The sequence below is a fragment of the Perognathus longimembris genome, chromosome 23, assembly GCF_023159225.1.
Source record: "Perognathus longimembris pacificus isolate PPM17 chromosome 23, ASM2315922v1, whole genome shotgun sequence".
In the NCBI taxonomy this organism is placed as follows: Eukaryota; Metazoa; Chordata; class Mammalia; order Rodentia; family Heteromyidae; genus Perognathus; species Perognathus longimembris.
Window position 1 is genome coordinate 15,454,201 of NC_063183.1, and position 25,730 is coordinate 15,479,930.

The 25,730-nt window shown below is 44.3% G+C and overlaps 2 protein-coding genes across 9 annotated transcripts in view; one reads left to right on the forward strand and one right to left on the reverse strand.

Moving 5' to 3' along the window:
- The window catches only part of Naa60 (N-alpha-acetyltransferase 60, NatF catalytic subunit), a 36,262-nt gene extending 12,112 nt beyond the window's left edge, over positions 1-24,150 (reverse strand). The window contains exons 1-2 of one of the 7 annotated variants that reach the window (XM_048331745.1): positions 24,029-24,150; positions 22,184-22,248 (exon numbers count right to left, since the gene is read on the reverse strand). The gene's annotated coding sequence lies outside the window, so the exon portion shown is untranslated. Of the gene's footprint in view, positions 1-2,521; positions 2,541-3,749; positions 3,769-3,809; positions 4,163-4,235; positions 4,252-11,620; positions 11,657-22,183; positions 22,249-24,028 lie in introns of those variants that run through there. The other 6 variants (XM_048331746.1, XM_048331749.1, XM_048331750.1 and 3 more) reach the window with 6 other exon arrangements.
- Znf597 (zinc finger protein 597) lies at positions 11,727-21,063 on the forward strand. Of its 2 annotated transcripts, XM_048331712.1 has the most exons (5): positions 11,727-12,306; positions 13,598-13,724; positions 17,411-18,378; positions 18,478-19,252; positions 19,346-21,063. In XM_048331712.1, exons 1-5 carry the CDS (start codon positions 12,271-12,273, stop codon positions 20,170-20,172), a joined length of 2,733 nt encoding a protein of 910 aa, XP_048187669.1. In that variant the 5' UTR covers positions 11,727-12,270; the 3' UTR covers positions 20,173-21,063. The 2 variants fall into 2 exon arrangements, with proteins under 2 accessions (XP_048187669.1, XP_048187668.1); XM_048331711.1 differs by having other exon boundaries at positions 11,728-12,306; positions 17,411-18,379; positions 18,479-21,063.
- Positions 24,151-25,730: the final 1,580 nt, after the last annotated feature.

Sequence of the window (25,730 nt, forward strand, 5' to 3'; positions counted from 1 at the left end):
TTCCAGTACCAAGCCAAGACCTGGGGGCTTATACCTGTACTTCTTAGCTACTCAGGGAACAAAGGCCTGGAAGATCCTGGTGTGAAGCCAGCCATGGCAGAAAAATCTGTAAGATTCCCCTCCAATTATGCTGGACTGAAGGTAGTGCTCAAGTAGTAAACTATCAGCTGTGAGCAAGAAATAGGAGACCTTAAGTTCAAGCCTCAGTACTAATACAAACACCCACAAAAAAAAACACAAGATAAAACAAAAAATCAGTAGCACAAAAAATATATATGGTTCGTATATATTTATGCATAACACAGATGTAACATGTACAGTCTTTTGTGTTCTGGTCAAATTAAAGGCAACAAACACTTTCTCCACTGTGTGTGTGTGTGTGTGTGTGTGTGTGTGTGTGTATGTCTGTCTGTCTGTGTCCCTATCCACAACCACTTTCTTCTTACTTCCCTGAACTTTAAATCTGTATTTAGCACATTTATTTCTGGCACCAGGGCCCCAAATGCCATGCTATTCCTAGGGTGCTGGGTTTAAAAGTCAGTGCTGTCTATTTTAGGGCAAAGTAGGTAGTCATTTATGATTTAAAGGTATTCAAAAATATGTTGACACAGTCCTAGCTGGTTCTCAGCTATCATCTGGGGGTTGTTTGGTCCCTCCTGGCCATGTGAGCCCTGCCCAAAGAGAAAGGGTGGGGGTCTGAGTGAGCTGCTAGGATAGGATGAGGAGGTGACCCTCATTTGTCATCACTCTTCCACTACCTGACCATATCAGCTCAGAGCTGTGGCCATCTTAAAGTGGCTATCAAGCTTTGCCAGTTCTGCCCTGAGACATTCTAGCTGCATTCGGCATTGCTCCCTATTGACCAGGAACCAAGACAAACTTCTGGAAGAAAGTTCTGGTTCCCTGCTTAGACCACCTTTCATTCCAAAAGACTATGTAATATTTATAGAAGAATATAAACTCTGTTGGTCAGCAATGTTCTACACAGCCTTCAGAAAGACCCTGGGCTGTCCTGCCAGCCAGCTTGCCTTTATCAGGTGCCGCTAAAACCAATGATGTATGGGGAAGGCAGTTTGACCCTAATTACCAAAGACCCTTACAACAAAGGCCCTTACAACTGCCAAACCAAATTCAACATTTGAACTTAGTCTGAACAAGACCCAGCACCTGACCTGAAAGCACTCCCTACAAGGTAAGCAGATCAGCTTTACTGCAGAGCCCACAACCAGCCTTGCTTACCTTCTTGCAAAAACGTTTCTGAGGTGTCAAAACCATAAGGGCTTTGTGGTTCCTTCCAGGAGATGAGAGAGGAGGATGTGGAGGAACCAGCACTTAAGACATGCCCAGGTGGCAGCCACAATCTATTCAGGTGGAGCTGCTTTCAATAAACATGTGGGGTTCTGGTCTCCTTCAGCAGGCAAAAACATGCACTGCCCTGAACTCAGTGTTTAGTTTGCTGTCTCCTTAGGTTTCCTATGCCTTCAATGCAAAGATTCTGTTACCACCTGAGCCACCAGAGGCCAGGCTACTTGCTACATGCATACTGGGACAGTTTTCAAGTCCTGAGCACCAGACAGTGATGGTAGCATCACCCTTCCTGGTCTCATTTTAGGGTTATCTCTTATCCCTCATATCTGACATTCAGGAATTTTCTTCAATTCTGGCCAGAGGTATGCTGTTGCTAAGCAACTTGAACAACTCACATCTAAAGATACTCTCCACATGGTGTAGGTGTGGTTAAACAAAATTATTTCAAGTTACAACTGGGAAAGACTAAAGTTAGAACACATATACTTTAAGATATTTCGTGTGTGTGTTTCCTGGTTCTGAGGCTTAAAGTCTGGGACTGGGCTCTGTCCCTGAGCTTCTTTTGCTCAAGGTAAGCACTCGACCATTTGAGCCAAGGCGCTACTTCTGCCTTTCTTGAGTTGTTTATTGGAGATAAACAGTTGCATGGGGTTTCCTGCCCAGGCTGGCTTGGAACCACCATCCTTAGATCTCAGCCTCCTGAGTAGGTAAGATTACAGGTGTGAGCCACCAGCACCCAGCCATTGTTTTTTGGCCAGGGGCTTGAACTCAGGGCTTGGGCACTGTCCCTGAACTTCTTCTTTTTTTTTTTTTTTTTTTTTTTACCAGTCCTGGGCCTTGGTCTCAGGGCCTGAGCACTGTCCCTGGCTTCTTTTTGCTCAAGGCTAGCACTCTGCCACTTGAGCCACAGTGCCACTTCTGGCCATTTTCTCTATATGTGGTGCTGGGGAATCGAACCCAGGGCTTCATGTATACTAGGCAAGCACTCTTGCCACTAGGCCATACTCCCAGCCCCCTGAACTTCTTTTGCTCAAGGCTAGCACTCTACCAGTTGAGCCACACTGCTACTTCCAGCTTTTTCTGTTTATATGGTACTGAGGAAATGAACCCAGGGCTTCATGTATACCAGGCAAGCACTCTTGCCACTAGGCCATATTCCCAGCCCCTCCCAGCCCTTATTATATATTTTTATGCTGGCGTGTTGACACCATGCCTGACTTTGGAACATGCTTTGCCCATTTTCAATAAATGCAGAATGTCTGTAGCCCTGGGAGAGGAAAGAGCAAATTTCAACCTAGCTGAGGAGTCCAGGCACATCCCACACTTAAAGGCTCATTTCCATACTATTTATGCTATGAACAAAATGCTAAGAGGGAAGGGTTGGGGATCTAGGTCCACTGCCATGATCATAGTCTGTCAGTTTAGAAGATGGCCCTTGAGTTTCCTCTTGTCTTTAATCCTACAGGCTGTAATTGAGCTTAAAGCAACATGATGCATGTGTATTTGGTTTTCCCTCTAGATCATTTTTAATTCAACCATATTCAAGATCCCCTTTTCCTTCCTTGTCAGCCATAACACTTTTAGTATCTCATGATTACATGGACTGGGGTGTACCACATATAGAATGTGTCCAGTACCTTCCTGCATGGTCAGGTAAACATTAACAAGGCCTTTCCTGTGATCAGAGTTTTGATTTTAAAAAAAGTAACCAACAATCTTTCAACCTTTTCCCCAGAGGCTAAGTAGGATCACAGACACCACAGTGGGCCACTCTGTAGTCCTTTTCGCTAAAGACCAAGGAGTGACAATAATGACACAAAAAGCAGTGTACTGGTGGTTCACGACTGTAATCCTAGCTACTTAGGAAGCCGAGATCTGAGGATCATAGTTTGATGCCAGTCAGAGCAGAAAAATCAGATTCTTATCTCTGATAAAAGTCATAAGTGGAGCTGTTGCTCATATGATGGAGCACCAGCCTTGAGTGGTAAAAGCTAAGGGAAAGTGCTCAGGCTCTGAGTTCAAGCCCCTGTACCAGCACACGAGCATGCACTCACACTCACACACACTCCCCACAACACAAAATCGCTTGGCCCAAGGATTTGGCAGAGGGAACTGCGATCAACCAAGAGGCCAAAGTACCTGACCTCCCTGCCCATCACCAGCTCTTGTGCAACTACACCGGCTGGACACGCAGGTTATTTACTGGAGGCCCAGAGGAGGCTCACAGCCCACAACCCCTAATTTTCCAAGAGGGAAAATCCACACAAGCCATAGAACCCTCTTCTCACAGCCTGCGTCCGACTCAGAACAGGCAGTGCGGCGGGGCCGGTGGTCGAGGGCCCGACGGCCAGTCGGTAAAATGCCGGCTTACGTCCCAACCCCAAATGCAGGGAGGGATGAGATGCGGAGGGCCGGGTAGCAACAAGTACCCAACCCCTCACCTCCGCGGACCCTCGCCGCGGGGCGCCCGCCACGGACCCCGTTCCCGAAGAAGCGCCGACCTCAACTGGCGCCGCGGCCGCCCAGATTGGGGGCCGCGAACTGCAGAGCGGAGCCGCGCCGGCTGGAGTCCCCAGGTGTCGCCGCCGTCCCGGCTCCACACGCCGCTCACCTCGGATGGGAGCCGGCGGCAGCTGAGGGAGTTGCGGGGATTAGCGCATCCTCGGGAAGCCGGGAGCCGGGACGAGGAACCGCACTGGGCCTCGCAGTGAGTTATATAACCGGCAGGGGCCGCAGCCGGGACGGAGGCGGCGGCCCGCGGCACTTCCGCCTCCCGCGCCCGGCCGGCGGCACAGCCCGGAAGCCCATTGGCCACGGCCCCGCGAGGCCCCGCCCCCTGACGCCGACGCCGCCATCTTAGCAACGGGCAGACCCGGAGGGGCCGGGGCCGGGGGTGAGACGGGGTGGCGAGGGAGCGGACCGCTGACCGGCACCGGGCCTCACGCACCCTCCACGCTGGCTTCCAGCGCGCGCCGGCGCCATTGCGGAGGCCGAACCAGCCAGCTGGGGGAGAGAGGGGGGAAATCAAGAAAAAAAGCATATACAATTTTCTTTAACATTTTAACAAAAAAGTTACTGAAGGTTTTCTAAGTTTTAGGCTGAAGATATAGTTCAGTGGGCCTGGCATGTGTAAGGCCTTTGGTTTTACGACCCCTAGCACTGCAAGGAGGGAGGGAGAACCCCCAAACTACAAGTTTAAATGTTATTGATATCATTAGACCAAAGAGTGTCATGTGATGCGGTGATATAATCAACAAGGAATAAATACAGTCTAGTGGCTCGCAGAACTTAATGTAAAGCAACCTATATGTTTTCTTTTGTAACAGTTTCTGTGACTTCCTAACTTTAAAAATAGGCTGTAAAATCACTAGGCCAAAATGAAGATTGATATGGTATTTACAGATCTGGCTTCTTTTTGCTCAAGGTTGGCACTCTACCACTTGAGCCACAGCACCACTTCTGGCTTTTTCTATATATTTGGTGCTGAGGAATCGAACCCAGGGCTTCATGTATATGAGGCAAGAGGCAAGCACTCTACTACTAGGCCATATTCCTTGCCCCTACTGAAATGATTTCTAATTAAATTTGTTGCAAAAAAGTATATATGACTGAGTAGTGAATCATGGTATAGGCTGGTAATCCTAGCACTTGGGAAGCTGAGGCAGTGGGATGTCAAGTTCATTGCCAGCCTGGGCTAAATTGTGACATAATGTAAGTTCACACAGTATGGCAAAATAAAGGGAAAATGCTGGCAACACACTAGTAGCATGGACATCTAATGGGTATACTGTTAAGTCCCCCATACTTTCCACATTGGAAGCTAGCTCCAAGCTTTTCAGAGTCCACTTTGAAGAGAACAAGTAGTTACAAGATTAAACCAGTCAGTATCAGGGAGGAATTGTCCCCTAGAATCCACTATTCCACATTTACTCTTCTTTAAAAACAAAAAACAAGAAAACCTGCTCTATCACATCTATTTGTAGCCGTAGACTCTCATCCATCACAGGCAATGTGCTCAAGGTTTTACCAGTGGACAAGAAGGAAAGTGATATAGGCAACCTCTCCAACACATCCTTAAAAGACATTGCTAAAATATTAACTGGTGAAGTTTAGTGGAGAACACAGAAGTATTTATTGCATTATTATCCTGAATGCTCATATTTTGAGGTTTTCAAAGCAAAATGGTGGGCTTGAGAAAGGGAAATTGAAGGTTAGGCATAGTATTACAAGCCTATAATCCCAGCTATTGGGGGTAAGGAGAAATAGGAGAATAGCAGTCGGAGGTTAGACTGGGCAAAAGCACAAGACTATTTGAGAAACTTAAAGCAAAGAGGGCAGGGAGCACAGTCTTAAATGAAAACCTCAGTATTACAAAGGAAAAGAAAATAAATTGCTCCAGGTGCCAGTGGCTCACGCCTGTAATCTTAGCTACTCAGGAGGCTGAGATATGATGATCATGGTTCTAAGAAAGCTTGAGCCTCTTGTCTCCAACCAACTACTCAGAAAAGGCCAGAAGTGATGCTCTGGCACTTGAGTGGCAGAGTGCTAGCCTTGAGCACAGATATAGAGCCCAGGCCCAGAGTTCAAGCCCCAGGACCAGTCAAAAAAAAAAAAAAAAAGAAGAAGAAGAAAGAAAGAAAGAAAGAGAAATTGCTTGCTTTCCCTCTTTCCCCTTGTCAGATCATGAGCACCATGAGGAACCCCTTCAAGCATATGGGACAGGCAAAACCGCCTGGGTCCTCACTAGGAGCTTGTGACAAATAATAAATAATAAACAATAATAATAAACAAATAATAAACCTCAGACTCAATCAGAATTTGCATTTAAGTAAGAACAGACATGAAACAGGATCACTAAAGCAAGAAGCACTCTCCAGATGGCAGAGAAAGACATTTCCAAGGTTCTTTGTATAGCACTGTAAGATAAGTTGGCAAGGGGCTGGGGATATGGCCTAGTGGCAAGAGCGCTTGCCTCGTATACAAGAAGCCCTCGGTTCGATTCCCCAGCACCACATATACAGAAAATGGCCAGAAGTGGCGCTGCGGCTCAAGTGGCAGAGTGCTAGCCTTGAGCAAAAAGAAACCAGGGACTGAACAGTGTTCAGGCCCTAAGTCTAAGGCCCAGGACTGGCAAAAAGAAAAAAAAAAGATAAGTTGGCAAAGGAAAGTGACTAATATACACGTGTGTATATGCCTTACACAGTATTTATGTACACATATATGTCTGCCTATGCCTCCATTCAAACTTTAAACATGCTCTTGTTAAATACAAATTATAAAAGCCACTATTTCCAAGGGGCTTCCTATGACCCAGGTACTGTTAAGCATATCATACAAGATCACATTTAAAATTTTGCCTTCCCCCACTGTGAGTGGTCTTGACCCCAGTCCTTACTCTTCAGGGGTCCCTAATTGGTTTGATAAAGGTCACTCTTTTCTCCCTTACTTTAATCATTACAACAGATGACCCTATCTTAAGCAAGACAAAGGGAGGGGCATCTCCTGATCACTGGGATTGTTTCAGGAATGAGCTAGCAGAACTGAGAATACTGATGGGTCATCCAAATCTCTGCCTTCCTAGTTTCACTATGTCTGCTGTGTTGGGAGGGATTTCTTCCACTTGATCCAGTAGGCTACTAGCTTGGTAATGACCTCATCTCCTACACCACAAAGTTTTACTAGTCAAACTACTCCGGCTGTGGGACTTGGCCATAGCTGCCATCTCTCTCAGAAGTCCTGTTCCAATAGGAGCCCTTATTTTGAGACTTCTGTTTCTACTGCCTTTGGCTCCCAAGTATATCACTGGACTTGCTATTGTTTAGCTCTTGGTAAAAAGCCAGAAATCGTCTGCAACTTGGGGACACACTAAGGTGTCAGGCTGGTTCCTAGGAAGTGAGGGAACCCCTTAATTCCTGTCTGTTTGGCTGCATACTCTTAAAGACAGGGATCTGCCCAGGCTCCTCTGCCCCAGAGAGAGCATCAAGTTGCCACCTACACAACAGGTCTGCCCTTCCCCTCTGAAGTCCCAAGAATCTCCAAAGCCAGAATCTTTCCAGAAATTAAGGTGTTTTAAATGCTTAACCCAGGCCTTTCCCCAACAAAACCTAGTGCTGCTCTCTAACTCCAAACCAGGTTGATCCTAAAGCCTCCCTCTATGAATGGCACCAACTTATGGCCTCACTTTTGACTATTCAGAAAGGTGGTCAGTAGAAAGACTTGGGGATAAGCAGGTAGGAAAACAGGGGCTAGTGATCACGTTATGCCACTAATGCCCAGATTTTGAAATCGTGAACAGTACTAAAAATCACGATATTCTGCACAGGCCCACATACTGTTTCATTATTGATCCTGTTTGACTCAATGATGATATTACATCCTGACAAACCTATTTTAAATAAAAAATATTTTAAATGAAAGATACACTTATTTTATTTTATTTATTTATGCCAGTCCTGGGGTTTGGGACTCAGGGCTTGAGCACTGTCCCTGGCTTATTTCTGCTCAAGGCTAGCACTGTAGCCCTTAAGCCACAGTGCCACTTCTGGCTTTTTCTATATATGTGATGCTGGGGAATCAAACTCAGGGCTTCATGTATGCAAGGCAAGCACTCTACCACTAGGCCATATTCCCAGCCCATGAAGATACATTTAATATATCTAACCTATAGAACATCATAGCTTAGCCAGCTTAGCTTAAATATGCCAAGAACTTACTGAAGCCGGCCTAACAGCTTGAAAAAGTATTGTAGCACATATTGTTAGCCTGAACAAAGATCAAAACTTCAGATATGGTTTCCACAGAATGTGTACTGCTTTGGCATCATTGTAAAGTGGGAAATTTGGGACAATGGTTAAGTGGGAGAAACCACCTGTATTTCCTAAGGAAAAAATTTGTATAATGTTGGTTAAATTTTTAATAACATTTAAACTTTGGAAACAAAGTTTAAATTGCCTGCTAGGAAGGTTTTATCGATGTGATCTCAGACCAAAAGTGACAAGATTCTGTACTTGATATGGCAGGTCAACGGCCACCCTCCCACCACTATGAGGTAGTATTCTTTACTTTTCTGAAACTAAAGTGAAAAAGATCCCATTGTATTCAGGTGCATTTCCTGTATGCTTGATCTTTTTCTTCCTCCAGTTTTTATTTTTATTTATTTATTTTTTTACCAGTCCTGGGGCTTGGACTCAGGGCCTGAGCACTATCCCCGGCTTCTTTTTGCTCAAGGCTAGCAATCTGGCACTTGAGCCACAGCGCCACTTCTGGCCTTTCCTACATATGTGGAGCTGGGGAATTGAACCCAGAAGCTTCATGTATACAAAGCAAGCACTCTTGCCACTAGGCCATATTCCCAGCCCTCTTCCTCCAGTTTTTATGAATCATTTATATGTTATCTTTACATAATGGCTTTTTACAAATGCGTACTATGGGATTTTTTTTTAACCTGAGAGGATCTTCTGAAACTTTTTTTAATAGAAATATTGCATGCCTATGATAATTTAAAAACAGAAACAAAAAGATACATGGGGCTGGGAATGTGGCTTAGTGGTAGAGTGCTTGCCTAGCATGCAGGAAGCCCTGGATTGGATTCCTCAGTACCACACAAATGTCAACAAAAAGGCCAGAAGTGGCGCTGTGGCTCAAGTGGTAGAGCGCTAGCCCTGAACCCCAGGACTGGCCAAAAAAAAAAAAGACAAGATGGTAAGAAAGAAGTTTCCACTTGGACTCTTGATTAGCAGTTACCCAGGTAATCATAGATACCAATTTCCTAAAATCCTTTCAGAGATTTCAGTTTATTATTTATTTATTGTCAGTGCCCAGTTATATTTTGATTTATTTGTGATTTACTGGTTCATTGACTATAGTGAGGCTGGAGTTTAATTCAGGACCTCAAGCTTCCAGGCAGGCATTCTGCCACTTAAACCAAATCCCCAACCCTCAGATCTAACTAACATGAACAAGCACTGTGTTTTCATAAACAGAAAGCAAGTATGAGATGAAAGCCAAGCTTTGAAATGAAATTCTTTTTTTCCCCTCTTCACTCACTGAGGACCAGGCACTTTGAGTACAAATGGTAAGGACACTCTCTGTTTTAGAGATGTGTGATTACATGGTTTGATAAGGGATTTCGGTCATTCTTACTCTTCCTTAACAACTCTGAAAAATGATAGGTATTGTCTCTATTTTACAACGAGACATCCGTGCATGTCCTTTTTTGCATGCATAATGAAACTCCTCTCCCCACCTTAATGGCAGCCTTAGTACTCACCAAGAAACAAAGACAAATCAATTCATCACTAACACAAACTGGTTCATTACTAAATGCCATAATGAGTCCTACTGGGTGCTGATGGTTCACACCTGTAATCAGAAGGCTGCGATCTGAAGATTGAGTTTCAAAGCCAACCTGGACAGGAAAGTCCATGAAATACTCATTTCGAATTAACCAACAAAAAGCTAGAAGTGGAAGTGTGGCTCAAATGGTAGAGTGCCAGCCTTGAACAAAAAAGCTAAAGGACAGTGTTTCAGGCCCTGAGTTCAAGCCCGAGTAGGAAAGCCATGAGTTTCAAAAACATTTTTCCCAGAGAGACCACTTCATGTCAAGCCTGCCAAATAACTTGTTGATCAATATTAGCTCTGCCTGTGAGGACTCTGGACCACCCTGGGAGCACAATGAAGAGAGCAGAAAGGCTCAGTGAAACCTGCATGAGCTATATTATCTGGATTCATGGTTCTAAAAGGTTATATATCTGCATGGACCAAAACTACAACCACCAGGAGCCAAATATTTTGTTTCCAAACAAATTTTCCTTTGGTGTGAAATAATCCAAGTACAGAAGATGAATCACTAATGATGACAGTACTTCCTACATCTAGAACCAAAAAAGATGGAAGAGGATGACCACATTGTGGCCCTCCATCTCAAAGGGTTAGGGCAAATCAAGGTCTGTTTCTCCACCAGTAGCATAGTATGTGCTGAGACTGGGTTTACCAACCAGACCAAATGCTTGTTCATTTGCTCCCAATTAGTAACTAGAATATCCACATCCCATTTTTAGTTTCAAGGTAGTATTATCCTTATCTTTCACCCTCCTTCCCCAAACACCTGCATAAACAATTGCTCTTTCACTTACATAATCTCTCAGGGGTGGTGAACATCTGGCTGTGCCATATAAAGCCTACAAAATTATGTGGCACAGGATTGGGCAGAAGCATGACTTCTTTTATGCTTCCCTCAACCATCTGCCTGAACTGATACATATATATTTGGTTGGTTGTTTTTGGCCAGTCCTGGGGCTTGAACTCAGGGCCTGAGCACTGTACCTGGCTTCTTTTTGCTCAAGGCTAACACTCTGCCACTTGAGCCACAGCGCCACTTCCAGCTTTTTCTATATATGTGGTGCTGAGGAATCGAACCCAGGGCTTCATGTATAGGAGACAAGCAATTTTACCACTAGGCCATATTCCCATCCCCAATAATTTTTTGTTTTGGCCAGTCCTGGGGCTTGAACTCAGGGCCTGGGCACTTTTGCTCAAGGTTGGCACTCTACCACTTGAGCCACTGTGCCACTTCTAGCCTTTTCTGTTTATATGTCCAAGGCTTTATGCAAGCTACCACTAAGCCACATTCCTAGCCCTGGACTGATAATTTTGAATGGCTCAGTATGTTAGAAATGTCCATATGGCCCTGCAATAAGTATTTTGGGCTCCTTTCAACTGAGAAAAAGTTAAAAATAGGCTAGAAACCTGACTGACCAGTAATCCTAGCTACTCCGGAGACTGAGGTCTGAGGATTGCGGTTCAAAACCAGACGGGGAAGAAAGGTTACAGATTCTATCTTTAAGCAGAAAAAAAAGAAAGCCAGACCGGAGACATGGCTCAAGTGGTGAGGAGCCATTCACGAGCAAGCCAGGTGAGCAAGATCTCAAAGTCCTGAGTTCAAGACTCGTTAACAGCGCGCACACGCACTGTCACTTAGTGACAAGAGTGTGAGAAAGAAGGTCAGTTTCCAACTCGGTCGACACCGCGGCACCCAGTCACTGACACGGGTCACGCTTGCGCTGGAGCGTGACGTCAGGAGGGAGCCAACGTCCACAGGTTTGGCCGTGGCTGAGGATCCTGCGGCCAGGTGGGGCTCGGGCTTGCTCCGTGGTTGGAAGTCAGCTGTCAGGACTACCCCGACTTGACCCCGCGATCCCAGACTACACCCCTCTCCAGGCTTCAGCCCGATTCCAGGCCTCTCATTCACCTCACCGGTCCAGACCCCAGCTTCACGCCTACAAGGCCTGGGGGGTGTCACACATTTCGTTACCAACTCTCTGGCGAGTTCTGCAATTTCTTGCTTCCTTTTCCGACACCATCACGCCTCACGGGTCACCCTACTTAGCAGGGTCAACGTCCGGGAACTCACCGGGGAGACCCAGCAGGCGGAAGCGGAAATGCCTGCTTTGTAGGTGCGTAGCAAAAGCTGTGTCTCTCAAAGGCCGGGTGCACAACGGGGATGGATTCCAGTAAGATACTCAATTGGTCCAGCCAGAGAAGGGGCCGCCGCTTCTGGAGAAACCAGCCAATCAGAGCACTGGACGGCGGAGCTCCCCCACTGGGGCGCATCGCTTCCGGCGATTCCCCGCAGCTGCTACGTGGCCTCCCACGCAGGCACCCCCCCACACACACTCGGGCGTGGGAGGCCGCCGCCATCCGCCTTGCTCCGTCAGTCTTGTGGCGTTGCTTGCTGGTGCCGCGGTCGGGGTGGGGTAGGCCGCGGCTCTCGCTACCGCGGTGGTGAGCGGATCCTCCTTGAGGACCGTGAGCAGGCGTGGCAGCGCAGGTGCCCGCCGGGCCCGCGGGAGGCGGATGCTGCGCGAGGAGGCTAGCGGCCTCGCTGGGCCTTCTGAGGGCCTCACTCTCGAAGCCTCATCCTGACGTTCCAAGGCGACTCGGAGACGGCGGCCCTCACCCCAAATGGCGTCGAAGCTCCCAACTCGATCCAGAGCCCAGGTGAGATGAGGCATTTGTGGTTTGTTTTTTTTCCACTGATGCGTGTGTGTGTGTGCGTGCTCGCGCGCGCAAACCCTGGGGTTTGAACTCAGGGCCTGGGCGCCGTCCCTTAGCTTCATTTTCTCAAGGCTGGCTGGCGCTCTACCACTTGGGCCACAGCTTTATTTCTGGCTTTTTAATCGAGGAATTTCACAGACCCGGCTGGCTTCAAACCACGACCCCCAGATCCCAGCCTGAGTAGCTTGGATTACTGGGGCAAGCCACGGGCATCTGGCCTTGTTAGGCCCCAGCCAGACCTCCTCACAGTGCAGGGTGAGGCATATCTCCTTGGTGGGTGTGTCACTCGGTGGTCTTGGTTTGCCTCAGTTCCTCTGCGCAGCTGGGGGCGTAGGCGCTGGAAGGGGGTCAACTGATTTTCTCAAAAAGCATCCTTGGAAGGAAGGGGGTGACATCGTCCAAAAAGAAATGTACTCTGCCTGCCTTATGTAACTGCAACCCCTCAGTACATCACCTTTATCATAACGTTGTGGTGTTTTTTCCCCCCAATTCTCTGGTATTACAAGAAAAAAAAAGGAAAGGAAGGAAAGAGGGAGGAAGGGGGGGGAAGGAAGGGGGGGGAAGGAAAGGGGAGGGGGGAGAGAGAGGGAGGGAGGGAGGGAGGGAGGGGGAGAGAGAGAGAGCGCTCGCGAGAGAGAGCCCACACCTCACTGTTAAGAGGAAAGTCACTTTAGGCTTCACACCCGTTGAATAGTGATGATGCTACAGTGATTCTTAATCACACCAAACTTCCACTGATTAGACAAGTAAACTTAGGAAGAAATAAGGGCCTTGAAGGAGTGCTGGCGGGAACTGGGCGGTGTCACAAGGAGAGTGGCAAAGTCTCTTTTGCTTCCTGAGCTGGCCAGTTTTCTTGTAGCATCCTCAGTGATTTTCCTCCTCTAGACTGGTTCTCCATCTTTTCCAGGGGCAACTAGTGCATTTTCAGTACACTAACTGCCTTGATCGGTGTACTATCTCCTTTCCAATCCCGACTGCATCCCTAGAACGTGTTTATACCCATTCTCCCTTGTCAGTGATGTTTTTTGGGGGGAGGGCGTGAACTCAGGACGAGTGCTCTACCACTGTGAGTCGAAGTGCTTCCGGCTTTCTGGTGGTTAGTTGGAGATAAACCACCAACTAACCACCAGGGAGCGCCCAGAATCTGTGATGTTTTTAGCTCTTATCTTCCAACACACCAGAGGGGCTGTCCAGCTAACCTCTTGTAGTGAGATGGGCTCTTCTGTTCTTTCAGGGACCAATGCTATTTGAAGATCTGGCCGTGCATTTCTCTCAAGAGGAATGTGTGAGTCCACACGCTGCTCCAGGGCTCCGGAGCAGAGAGGCCACACGGGGATGTTTGAAGGATGGGACTCTGATTGGTAAGGCCGTTTTTCTTGCTCTGCTTTAGTGCTTTGGAATTTTTGTAGTTCTAGGATGAGGATTTCATGCTTTCTTCACATGTTGGTGTTGTGGAGTGGTACCTTTTTCTGGGTGATTTGTATCGATGTGACAAGAACTTACATGAAAGAAAAAGTTTCAGTCAGAGATATTTTTTCAGATATATATTATGTGAGTAGACTTCATCTTGGGTTTGGTTATATATATTTCATAATTCGTGGCGTACGTCTTCTACTTTATCATGTTCATGTTTATTACCTTCTTGAAAAAATGGAGTATATTTATACTAACTTTTAAAATATTTTTTCTGCTAGTTTTATGTGTCTTTTTTGGCTGTTTCCATTGATGGATTTTTCTCCTTTTATTTTCCTCCTATTTTCCCGATTCTCTCGCAGACTTGTAAATATTTATTGGATTTTGGACACTGAATTTTATGTTTCTTGATGGAGTTTGTTCTGTTTTAGAAAATGTTTCACACTTTGTTTTAGGATGCAGTTGTTTGAGGACAGTTTGACCCTTTCAAGGTTTTTGCCTTTTGCTTTATCATGGTGAATTCAGGTCAGCCTATTTGTCTTATTTGGCTTATTGTTTAGGTTGTATTTTTCCAGGAGACTGATGTTCTTTGCCTTAGGTCTTTCCACTTTGGGTCACGAATCTTGTTTGTGTATTCATTTTTGGTGGCTATTTCCATAGATGCAAATTAATATTCAGCAAGAGTTCTTTTAAAAAAAATGGCAGTGGGCTGGGGATATGGCCTAGTGGCAAGAGTGCTTGCCTTGTATACATGAAGTCCTAGGTTCAATTCCCCAGCACCACATATACAGAAAATGGCCAGAAGTGGTGCTGTGCCTCAAGTGGCAGAGTGCTAGCCTTGAGCAAAAAGAAACAAAAGAAGCCAGGGACAGTGCTCAGGCCCTGAGTCCAGTCCCCAGACTGGCCAAAAATAAAATAAAATAAAAAATTGGCAGTATGGAGGTCTGACATTAGGGCCTCAGGCCTTTTAGGCAAGCACTCTACTACTTGAACTACACATCTTTTTTTTTTGGCTATACTACTAATAATTATTACACTATATATAGATATAATAATTATATAGTATGTTATTGATGTAATAATTATTATATACTATATTATTGATTATATAAGTTATACTATAATAATGACTATTATTTTGTCAGTTGTGGGGCTTGAACTCAGGCCTGGGAGCTGTATGTGAGCCTCTTTTGTGCTCAAGGCTAATACTCTACCACTTGAGCCACAGCACCACTTGCAGTTTTCTGGTTAATTGGAGATAAGAGTCTCATGGGCTTTCCTGCCCAGGCTGGCTTCAAACCATGATCCTCAGATCTCAGCCCCGAGTAGCTAGGATTACAGGCATGAGCCACCAGTTCCCAGCTAATTATTTTTTTGAATACGTTTTGTGTCAGCCTTGGCTAGGATTCTATTAAGGCCTCATATGTAGGTTGGATTACAGCAGCAGACCTTCATACCTCTCTTATTCATTGAAATGGGGTTCTGCTAAGTGTGTGTGTGTGGGGGGGGTGGCCTGGGTTCACCTTGAACCTTGATACTCCTGAGATTTATTTCCTGAATAGCAAATGTCTCAAACAAAAATGTTTTAGGGAATTGCATGCAGATAATCTAAGTCTGTTCTGAGGAACTGTTTTGTTTTCAATTATTTTGCTTTCAGGGCCTGGGAATATGGCCTAGTGGTAAAAGTGCTCGCCTCATATACATGAAGCCCTGGGTTCGATTCCTCAACACTACATATATAGAAAAAGCCGGAAGTGGCACTGTGGCTCAAGTGGTAGAGTGCTAGCCTTAAGCAGAAAGAAGCTAGGGACAGTGCTCAGGCCCTGAGTCAAAGCCCCAGAACTGGCAAAAACAAACAAACAAACAAAAAAACCCATACAATTATTTTGCTTTCAAATCTAGCAGTGTTGATATCCTTTATCTCTAAATTCATTCTCAAATCTGCAAAACTACTGGGAACTATTTACATTCACATGCATTGTACTGCAGCCCAGAAACACTTTCCAGTCAGTGACCTGGGACAATCATCAGGCTTTGTTTCACTGGAAGGAAAGGTCCCTTCTGTAATAATGTTCTGACTTTACAAAAGAAAAATATAGCTGCCCTTCCTATCCATAAGAGAGTGGTTTTAGGACACAGCCACTCCCCCCACCACCACCCCAGGATGACAAACTCTAAAAATGCCCATCTGTTACATAAAGTGGTGTAGTATTTGTATATGAGCTATTCACAGCCTCCTATAGACTTTTGTAATGCCTAATACAGGTTAAATATAGCATAAGGAGTGCTTACACCATACTGTTTAGGGGTGAATGACAAGAAGGAAAATACATGTCATCACAGATATGAATTTGTTTTGAATATTTTCAATCTGTGATTGGGTTGAATCTATAATTCAGAACCTGTGGATGTGTAGGATAAGTTATGTGTAGAAAATATTAAAAAGGAATTTTTTTTGCCAGCTCCAAGTTTTGTCATCCTTTTTTGAGATAACACTGACCATTACTTGCCCACAGCATACAGCACTCAGCACTCTACGTTGATCCTCCTTCATTGAAGGAGAAACAAACTGTCGAGAGCACACCTAGCAATGGTAGAACCATTTTTGCTAACCTGTATCTCTTTGTTAAAGAAGAAAAATTACCAAAACTACTTTTTTGGTAAATAAGTATGTCAATCTCCATTATCTTTTTTGTTGTGTTTCATTTTCCTTTGTACTCAAGTGTAAGCTGAAAACCTTTTATTTGCTAGACAAGTGCTCTCTCTCCTAGAGCCACATCTCATCCCTCATTCACTGTCCCTGAGATAACTTAAGTAATGAAAAGTTCTGTGTGTGTGTGTGTACATGCGTATTCATGTGCCAGTACTAAGGCTTTAATATAGGGCCTTTTGCTTGTTCAGTGGCTTTCTTGCTCAGGGCTGTGCTCCACCACTTGAACCACACCTCCCAGCAAGATCTTTGGAGATGGAATCTCATTTTCTGCCCAGGTTGGCTTTGAACTATGTAACCCTCTAAGTCTCAAGCCTCCTGAGTAGCTAGAGCTAGGGTTTCAGATATAGCCACCAGCACCAGGCTATGAAAAGCTCTTGAGATCAAAACAGTCTTAAGTGGGAAACTATTCCTCTAGTCAACATCTACCAAGATTGTCCTTAGTACTTGTCCCTCTGGATCCTTAGTAGTCACCATTGTCTGTTCCCTCGTTCTAGTATATTTCTCTCAAAAACTGGATTTTTTTGGGGGGAGGGGTAGTCAAGAGAGCCTTGTAGCATATTTATCGGTTTTTACATTTTAAGAGAACATATCTGGGCTGGGAATGTGGCCTAGTGGCAAGAGTGTTTGCCTTATATACATGAAGCCCTGGGTTCAATTTCCCAGCACCACATATATAGAAAATGGCCAGAGGTGGCACTGTGGCTCAAGTGATGGAGTGCTAGCTATCCTTGAGCAAAAAGAAGCCAGGGACAGTGCTCAGGCCCAGAGTCCAAGGCCCAGGACTGGCAAAAAAAAAAAAGAGAGAGAGAGAGAACACATCTGCAATTTCCTAGTCTTTGGTGTAACTACTTGAACTTTTCCTTCCCTAGTATCACTTCAAAGCATTGTATATTTTGCTTTATTTTGTTTTTTTATCAACAGGAGGGGAAGGCAAGACTGAAATTAATCAGCAGTTAAGCCTAGAGTCTATGGAATTTGAGCACTCCAATGCTTCACCCCTTGTTGATTATTCAGAGTCTTCTGAGGATGAGGTTGCAGATCCTGAATGGAGAATATCAAGTGGAACTTCCACTTGCAAGAAAAGATTCATAAGCCTTTTAGTTACCATTGACAACCACACCCCATTAGTAGAACTCTCTCAGTATTTAGGAAGCAGAATACTTTCAGAAATTACTGATCCCTGCTGTGATGAATCCCCTGAAAATGTTTACCAGTGTTCTGAATGTGACCAAACCTTCAGTGATAATTCATACATTCGTTTACATCGGAAAGTTCATTCAAGAGAGAACTGGTATAAATGTGGTGACTGTGAGAAGATCTTTCGACATAGAGCCAACCTGAGGATACACAAGAGAGTCCACACTGGTGAGAAGCCATATAAGTGTGCCAACTGTGCTGCCAGGTTCCGCCAGCATGCCCATCTATCCCGGCACATGAAGAGCCACATGAAGGAGAAACCCTACATTTGTGCCACATGTGGGAAAGGTTTTAAGTGGCTCCCAGATTTGACAAAGCATCAGAAAAGACACACGGCTGGAAAACCAGATAAACATGCTAACCGTGAGAAAAAATCTGTGAAGAAAAAGGTAGCTTCGCATAAAAAAACCAGCACACCAACTTCAACTTACCAAAACACTGCATGTGCTAACCAGGATAAATACTCTGCTAAGAAAGCAAAGCTGGCTTTGTGTAAAAAACCCAGCACATTAACTTCAACTCACCAAAACATTCCATGTGCCAAATGTAATAAACACTCTGGTAGAAAAAAAAAGGTGGCTTTGTGTAAAAAAAACAGCACACCAAGTTCAACTCACCAAAGCACTGGTCATGCTAACCATAAAAAACGCTCTGATAAGAAAACAAACCCAGCTTTGCGTAAAAAAAACAGCATATCCACTTCAACTTACCAAAACACTGAGCATGTTCATCAGAAAAAATGCTCTGGTAAGAAAACAGATCGGGCTTTGCATAAAAAAACCAGCACAACAACATCAACCTCAACTCACAAAAACATTGCCACTGTATGTGCCAAGTGTAAAAAATGCTCTGGTAAGAAAACAGATCGAGCTTTACGTAAAAAATCCAGCACATTAACCTCAACTTACCCAAACATTGTGTGTGCTAACCATAGCAAACACTCTGGTAAGAAAAAAAATCCAGCTTTGCATAAAAAAATCAGAACTTCAGCTTGCCAGAACACTGCATGTACTCACCATAAAAAAAATGCTGTTAAGAAAACAAATCCAGCTTTGCATAAAAAAGCCAGCACACCAGTTTCAGCTTACCAAAACACTGTGTGTGCTAATCATGATAAATACACTGGAAAGAAAACAAATCCAACTTTGCTTAAAAAAACCAGTATGCAGACCTCTCTTTACCAGAATACTCTTTTTGTTGAACGTGACAAATATTCTGGTGGGAAAATGGCTTTGAATGAAAAAACCAGCACACTGCCCTCGCCTTACCAGAATGATCCTTGTGGGAACCATGATAAATATCCTGGTGGGAAAACAAATGTGGCTTTGCATAAAAAAAACAGCACACTGCCTTCTTACCAGGATGCTCTCTATGCTAACCGTGATAAACATTCTGTTGGGAAAATAAATGTGGCTTTCAATGAAGATTCCAGCACACAGACCTTTTCTTATCACAATGCTCCATATGATCAAGATGATAAATATTCTGTTGGGAAAATAAACGTGGCTTTCAATGAAGATTCCAGCACACAGACCTTTCCTTACAAATATGCTCCATATGACCAAGATGATAAATATTCTTTTGGGAAAATGAAAGTGACTTTCAGTGAAGATTCCAGCACACAGACCTTTCCTTACCAGAAAGCTCCATATGACCAAGATGATAAATATTCCATTGGGAAAATGAATGTGGCTTTCAATGCAGATTCCAGCACACAGACCTTTCCTTACCAGAATGGTTCATATGACCAAGATGATAAATACTCCATTGGGAAAATGAATATGGCTTTCAATGCAGATTCCAGCACACAGACCTTTCCTTACCAGAAAGCTCCATATGATCAAGATGATAAATACTCGATTGGGAAAATAAATGTGGCTTTCAATGAAGATTCCAGCACACAGACCTTTCCTTACCAGAAAGCTTCATATGACCAAGATGATAAATATTCGATTGGAAAAATGAATGTGGCTTTCAATGAAGATTCCAGCACACAGACCTTTCCTTACCAGAATGCTTCATATGACCAAGATAATAAATATTCAATTGGGAAAATGAATGTCGCTTTCAGTGAAGATTTCAGCACACAGACCTTTCCTTACAAGAACTCTCCAAGCATGAAGAGCTCTGGGAAGTCCTCTCCTCCTCGCCTCCTAGATCAGGGCATCAAGGAGGAACCTGACCAGAGCAGCACTGATGATGAAAACTATTATATCTTTTCCCAGTTCAAACCATTACAGTGTCTTGAGTGTGACAAGACCTTCCCTTGCTTCTCTAAGCTTATTTCTCATCAGAGCATTCATACTGGGGAAAAGCCCCATAAGTGTAAAGTATGTGCAGAAAGTTTTGATTTGGAATCAGAACTTGCATGCCACCAGAAGAGCCACACAGAAGAGAAACCTTATAAATGTACCACATGTGGCAAAAGTTTTAAAGTGTATATGCATCTCTTTACTCATAAGAGAATCCACAAAATCAACATATAATTAGAACAAGTTTTTGTTAATGCCTAGGCTGAGAAAGTGGTAAGAAAGTTACTGTTCATGTGCCAGGCACTGTGTTAATTAAGCCCAATACATACATTCCACTATATATTCTCACCACAATCTCACCTTAGGCAGTATTACTCCTTATTCCTAGTTTAGCTTAGGAATGCCACTAACACACACTTGCTACTGGAGCCACAATTTGAACTCAGTTACTAATTAAATTCCATTTATATGGACCAGAGAAACAGAACTTTAAATTTAAAAACAAATCCAGTTTTTAGTATAATGAACATTATTGCTAGCATTCTTTTAGTTTTTTATGTGGTTTAAAGAATGTTCTAGAGGGAAAACTTATTTTTTGCCAGTTTTGCACGCGTCTAGGAGAGTGAACTTTTGTCTGTTTTATACCTTTCTTATGACTATTTTAGAGTGATATTTGTAGGAGATCATCATTTTACAAGAGAATTTCTATAAGAGATTAGGACCCACATGATGAATGGTTGATTTTTTTTTTTTCCATACAGGGTCTTGTTATGTAGCCTAGGCTGGCCTTACAATCAAGATCCTCTTGCTTTCCCTTCCTGAAAGCTGGAATTACAGGTGTATACCACCATGGCTGGCTACTTGATATCTTGTAATAGTCTATGGAGTGTCCATTCTCAAATCTGATAGCAGAGGCAGGTACTGCCATCTGTGACTTCAGGGCTTCACAGGAGTTTTAGTTATCTAGTTATGGCCCTTTTCAGGAGGTTGGATGGACTTGACTTGTGGAAAATACTTGCTCTTCTCCAGGAGGATCTGTCTCCAGATCTCTACTGTAACATATAACCTGATTTGTTATATGTAATCGTAACTTTGTGTGTATGCATGTACATGTGTGTGTATGCGTGTGTGCGCACACACACGCATTGCTACTGGGGCTTGAACTCAAGTCTTGGGTGCTGTCCCTTAGCTTTTTTTTTTACCACTTGAGACACAGCTCTACTTCTGGCTTTTGGTGGCTAGAGGAGAGTCTCACAGACTTTTCTCCTGAGCTGGCCGTGATCCTCGAATCTCAGCCTCCTGAGTAACTAGGAGGAATATAGGCCTAAGCTATGGACACGCAACTCTCATAACTGTTTTATTTTCTTTGAGCATGCCAAAAACTTTAGGTATATTATGTAATTTAATCTTTTTTTTTTCCCCTGCCAGTCCTGGGGCTTGGGACTTAGGGCCTGAGCACTGTCCCTGGCTTCTTTTTGCTCAAGGCTAGCACTCTACCTCTTGAGCCAAGAGCACCACTTCTGGCTTTCTCTGTTTATGTGGTGCTGAGGAATTGAACCCAAGGCTTCATGCGTGCCAGGCAAGCACCCTACCACTAAGCCACATTCCCAGCCCCTATAATTTAATCTTTAGAGTAAATCTGTGACAATGAAGGGATTGTTCTTGTTTCACAAATGAGAAAACGGAAGTCATCAGAGGGTAAAGTCAGTACTTTGCTAAGCAAAGCTTCATATAGTGATGAGGCTATCCTCAAAGGCCATGCACTTTTTGATACTGCATTACCTCTTGGCCTTGGTAACACAGTTAGCTGAGATAGGATGGGAGGATGATCCTTTCACTGCCTCTGTACTTTGTCAAGGCCTGACTAAGGACTCCTCAGGACTTCAGTTTAAACTCCCTAATATAATAGTCCATCAGGAAGGCTTTAGGTTTTTTTTTTTTTTAATCATGTTTTTTTTTCATTTCCAAAGAAAAATACAGAAAATTGTTTTGACATTTTACCAAAACTCTTTTGACGATATAGACCTTTAGATATTGTTACAGAAAAAATATTGGAACAAAATATTGCTAAATAGTATGGCTATTAATGTTCAAGAACCAGAGGACATTGCAAATATATGTTCATAAGGAATTACTCTTTACAGCAAAAAAATGATTATATACTTACAGCAAAGCAGTATTTAAATGGTCTTTTGATTAGAATAATGGCCTCATCCTGTTATTTTATAAAAAGTACAGTACTTACTAAAGTAGATTTATTGCTGAAAAGTATCATGGTATTCTTGCCAATCAGTCGGATGGAAGGTGGTCCTACAAGAGAGCAGGTTGAGAAGTTTACATATAGAAGGATACTAGCTGCTGCAGGCGATCTCTTTAACACTTACCAGCAGCAGAAGCAAGAAAAGCTAAAACCAACAGACTTACCCCAAGCTCTTCTACTCTGTCACTTGTGTTTTTTTTTAATTGTAGATTCAAAGTTGAGACCATGTGCCCTGCCCTGTATGTCAAGGTTACACTTGGCTCTTTCTGTATCCACTCTTAGGATATCGGACAGGGATATACTGTCAGGGATTCAGAGGCTTAAATTTTAAAAACTGAGGCCTTCACATCTCTGTCTGAGATGCTTTGAATTGTGTATATGTTTCAGTTTCTCTGCAGCTAACTCTAGGGTACACTGATGTTTACTCAAGAAAGACATCACCATCGCCTTTCTTTTTTTATTCTGTTCCCAATGGGAGAAACTGGCATGGTACCTCATATGCTCTAACATTTTAGTTTAAAAGAGCTGTGAGGCAAGGAGTGACTGGAAAAGTTTCCTACCAGCAGATTGGCTGCAGGAAGAAGATCTTAGGCTGCATTTGATCAGAGTGACAGAAAAGACAGAAGCGGTCATGCTTTCTTTGCTTCTAAGAAAGTGTAGAAGAATGTGTCCAACTCCGGTTGTGCACCTTAATACAGAACTTCACCTTTCCAGATGAGATTTCCTTCAGCATTTACCTTTTAGTATTCATAGTTATCTGTATTTGCCAGCTTTTGCCATTCATAAAAAATTAGACAAAAATAGCAATTTTACAGAAAAATAACATACCTGTGGGAGTACTACTACTGTTGATGACTAGTATGTGGGGGGAAAAAAAGCCTTTTAATTACTGTGAAATAGGTATATTTTTAGTTGTTGTCCTACTGTGCAGTTGTTCCTAAACCTTTGGTTACATGTTACTCAAGCTACTCTGCCCAGTGGTGTTCAGGCTATTTTTATGATAATGGTCTTCTCATCCTTCTGTCTTATCAGATGATAGAGGCAGACCCCACAAAATTGTTATTAACTCAGATATTTCTAGCCTGTCATATTAGAGTTTGTTAAATACTGCATAAAGTCAGTACAAGGATGAAAAACTAAATGCAAGAGTTTACTGCTGTGAATGGTTGGCTAACTACATTTTTAACAAGTGAAAACTTTGTGTTAAAGTAGCTTTTGTTGATGCAGTGGTGACAATTTGTATGTTACAGTTCTTTAATGTGATTACTGGAGTATCAAATTCTGTTGTTTTAGTCTTGTAGATTAGAAGAGGTATTACCATCTTTCCTAGGACCATCTGATTACAGACATTTTGTCTTTTTAAATTGGAATCCCAACTAGCATGAACAGTTCAGGGGAAAAAGAAGACAATATAAATACGTTTATATAACTCTTAAGAATGTACTGTAATCTCTGCTGTTTGGATACCTAAGAAGTATGTTTACTGTATGCACTTTTGTTTATTTAATGTTTCAATATGTGCACTTTTGTTTATTTAATGATCCAGCTGTGCTGTTCTTGGTGCATTCTCACTGTTCTTAGCGCTAGATTGCAGCCTTTCAGCAAACTGATGGTGTCTATGTGATGTGCAATTTTTCATCGTAATAAATGGTATTTTGTGATGAAGGCGATGTGAATTTATAAAACGTCTTTCAATCGTTTGAGATGCGACGTATTAAAAACTTGTTAGATTATGGTTTCAAGCACGTGAATGATTTTCTGCCATAGAATAAAAGAAATCAAGCCTTTGCTCCTGGGGCTTGTCCGGAGCCAGTTCCGGGCCTGACCTACCTCGGAGTCTTGGCCGCACCGGGCGAGGTGGCTCCGGCTTTGCAGGCGGCAGGCGTCCAGCGTGGTGTCGCAGGGCCGGGCAGGGCCGGGCAGCGCCGGGCCGGGCAGCACCAGGCCGGGCAGCGCCAGACCAGGCAGGCCTCGTGAGCTGCTCTCGCGGCCTCCAGGGGCTGTGCCCGACAGGCTGCGGCGGATGCCAGCCGATACGGTGCCACGGCAGCAGTGGGCAGGACCGGAAGCTGCGGCCATTTCCGACATCTGCTTTCTGCCGCGCTTGCGCAGTCCCCAGGCCGATGCGGCTAGTTGTTGGGCGCCACCCCCACCGCGAACCACCAATGCATCCTCCGCAGAAGCCGAGCGCGGGAGAGGCACGGAGCAGAAGCATTTGCCAAGGGCCTCGGCAGGGCTGACTCGTGTCCATGACGAGTTTGTTCTTGTCGGCACTGACCCCCACGGAGGGCACCACGGTGCCACGGCTGGGGTCTGCGCCTCCTTCCCAACTCTGGGCGCTGCCCAGACCCTGGACCAGGGGAGGAGCTCGGAGGATCCACCCAGCCCTGTCTTCTAGCCGCCTGTGCGGCACTGCCGCGCATGCGTGCACGCTTGCGCCTGCTGAAGGCTGCTTTACGGCTCTCTTTGCCGTAGAGCATCTTCTCTGTACAACTGTGCCCTGCATATATGTGCGCGCATGTATATGTGTGCGTACTACCCACATAAACACGTATACCGATGTGTATACACACATACATGTGCATATACATACTTATGTTGCCTAGCTGGCCATGAACTTAAACCTCAATCTTCCCACAACAGCCTCCTGAGTAGCTGGGATTACAGGCCCCATGGCACCAACAGCCATCTTCTTTTAGCCAGATTCTAATGTTCTTCTGGTTAGCCAGAGTTTAAACTGCTCCCCGCTATGAGCAATGGTTTCCTCATATGGTCATAACCATTTCTGTGTTTGCACGTACTTCAGTAGATGTCATCCCAGATTTCTCCTCTTGCCTGAATTCCAAATTCCTATTTTCAGATGCCTAAGGAGATTTTTTTTTGATGTTTCTGAGTTGAGACACCTAAAAGATGTTTTCACCTCTTACCTGTTTGCCTTCACTACATGGTGCCCCAATTACACCTACTATCATCAGACACTCTTTCTTCCTTCTCTTTTACTATAGTTTGTTTTTTTGTGTTTTTTTTTTTTTGTTTTTTTTGCCAGTCCTGGGCCTGAGCACTGTCCCTGGCTTCTTTCTGCTCAAGGTTAGCACTCTGCCACTTGAGCCACAGTGCCACATCTAGCTTTTTCTATATATGTGGTGCTGAGGAATCCAACCCAGGGCTTCATGTATGTGAGGCAAGCACTCTTGCCACTAGGCCATATTCCCAGCCCTTTTACTATAGTTTGAATATTAGTGTCTCCCCAAATTCCTCGGGTGGAATTCTAACTCCATGCCCCCACCTAGCCTAATTTTTTTCAAGGTTCATTCCTGTTGTTGTGTGTCAGTGCTTCATTCCTGGACACCCAGACACCCAGAGCAGAAGACACCCCCACACTGACATGGCTGTCATTCTAGAAAGGATAGCCCCTGGGGTGAGGACTGCAGGCAAAGAGGAAAAGGCCCTCTTCTTGTCTGGAGATGCTGAGGTCCTGGTAAAGCATGCATGGGTAGTGGGGGGCACAACAGGTGTCTACATCTGAATACAT

Excerpts from the sequence above, each read along its gene's own strand:
- Znf597 (XM_048331711.1), top strand. The coding sequence starts at position 12,271 with ATGGCGTCGAAGCTCCCAACTCGATCCAGAGCCCAG. Across the intron at positions 12,307-13,597 it reads CAACTCGATCCAGAGCCCAG|GGACCAATGCTATTTGAAGA; the intron begins GTGAGATGAGGC and ends CTGTTCTTTCAG. Across the intron at positions 18,380-18,478 it reads TTTGCGTAAAAAAAACAGCA|CATCAACCTCAACTCACAAA; the intron begins TATCCACTTCAA and ends CCAGCACAACAA.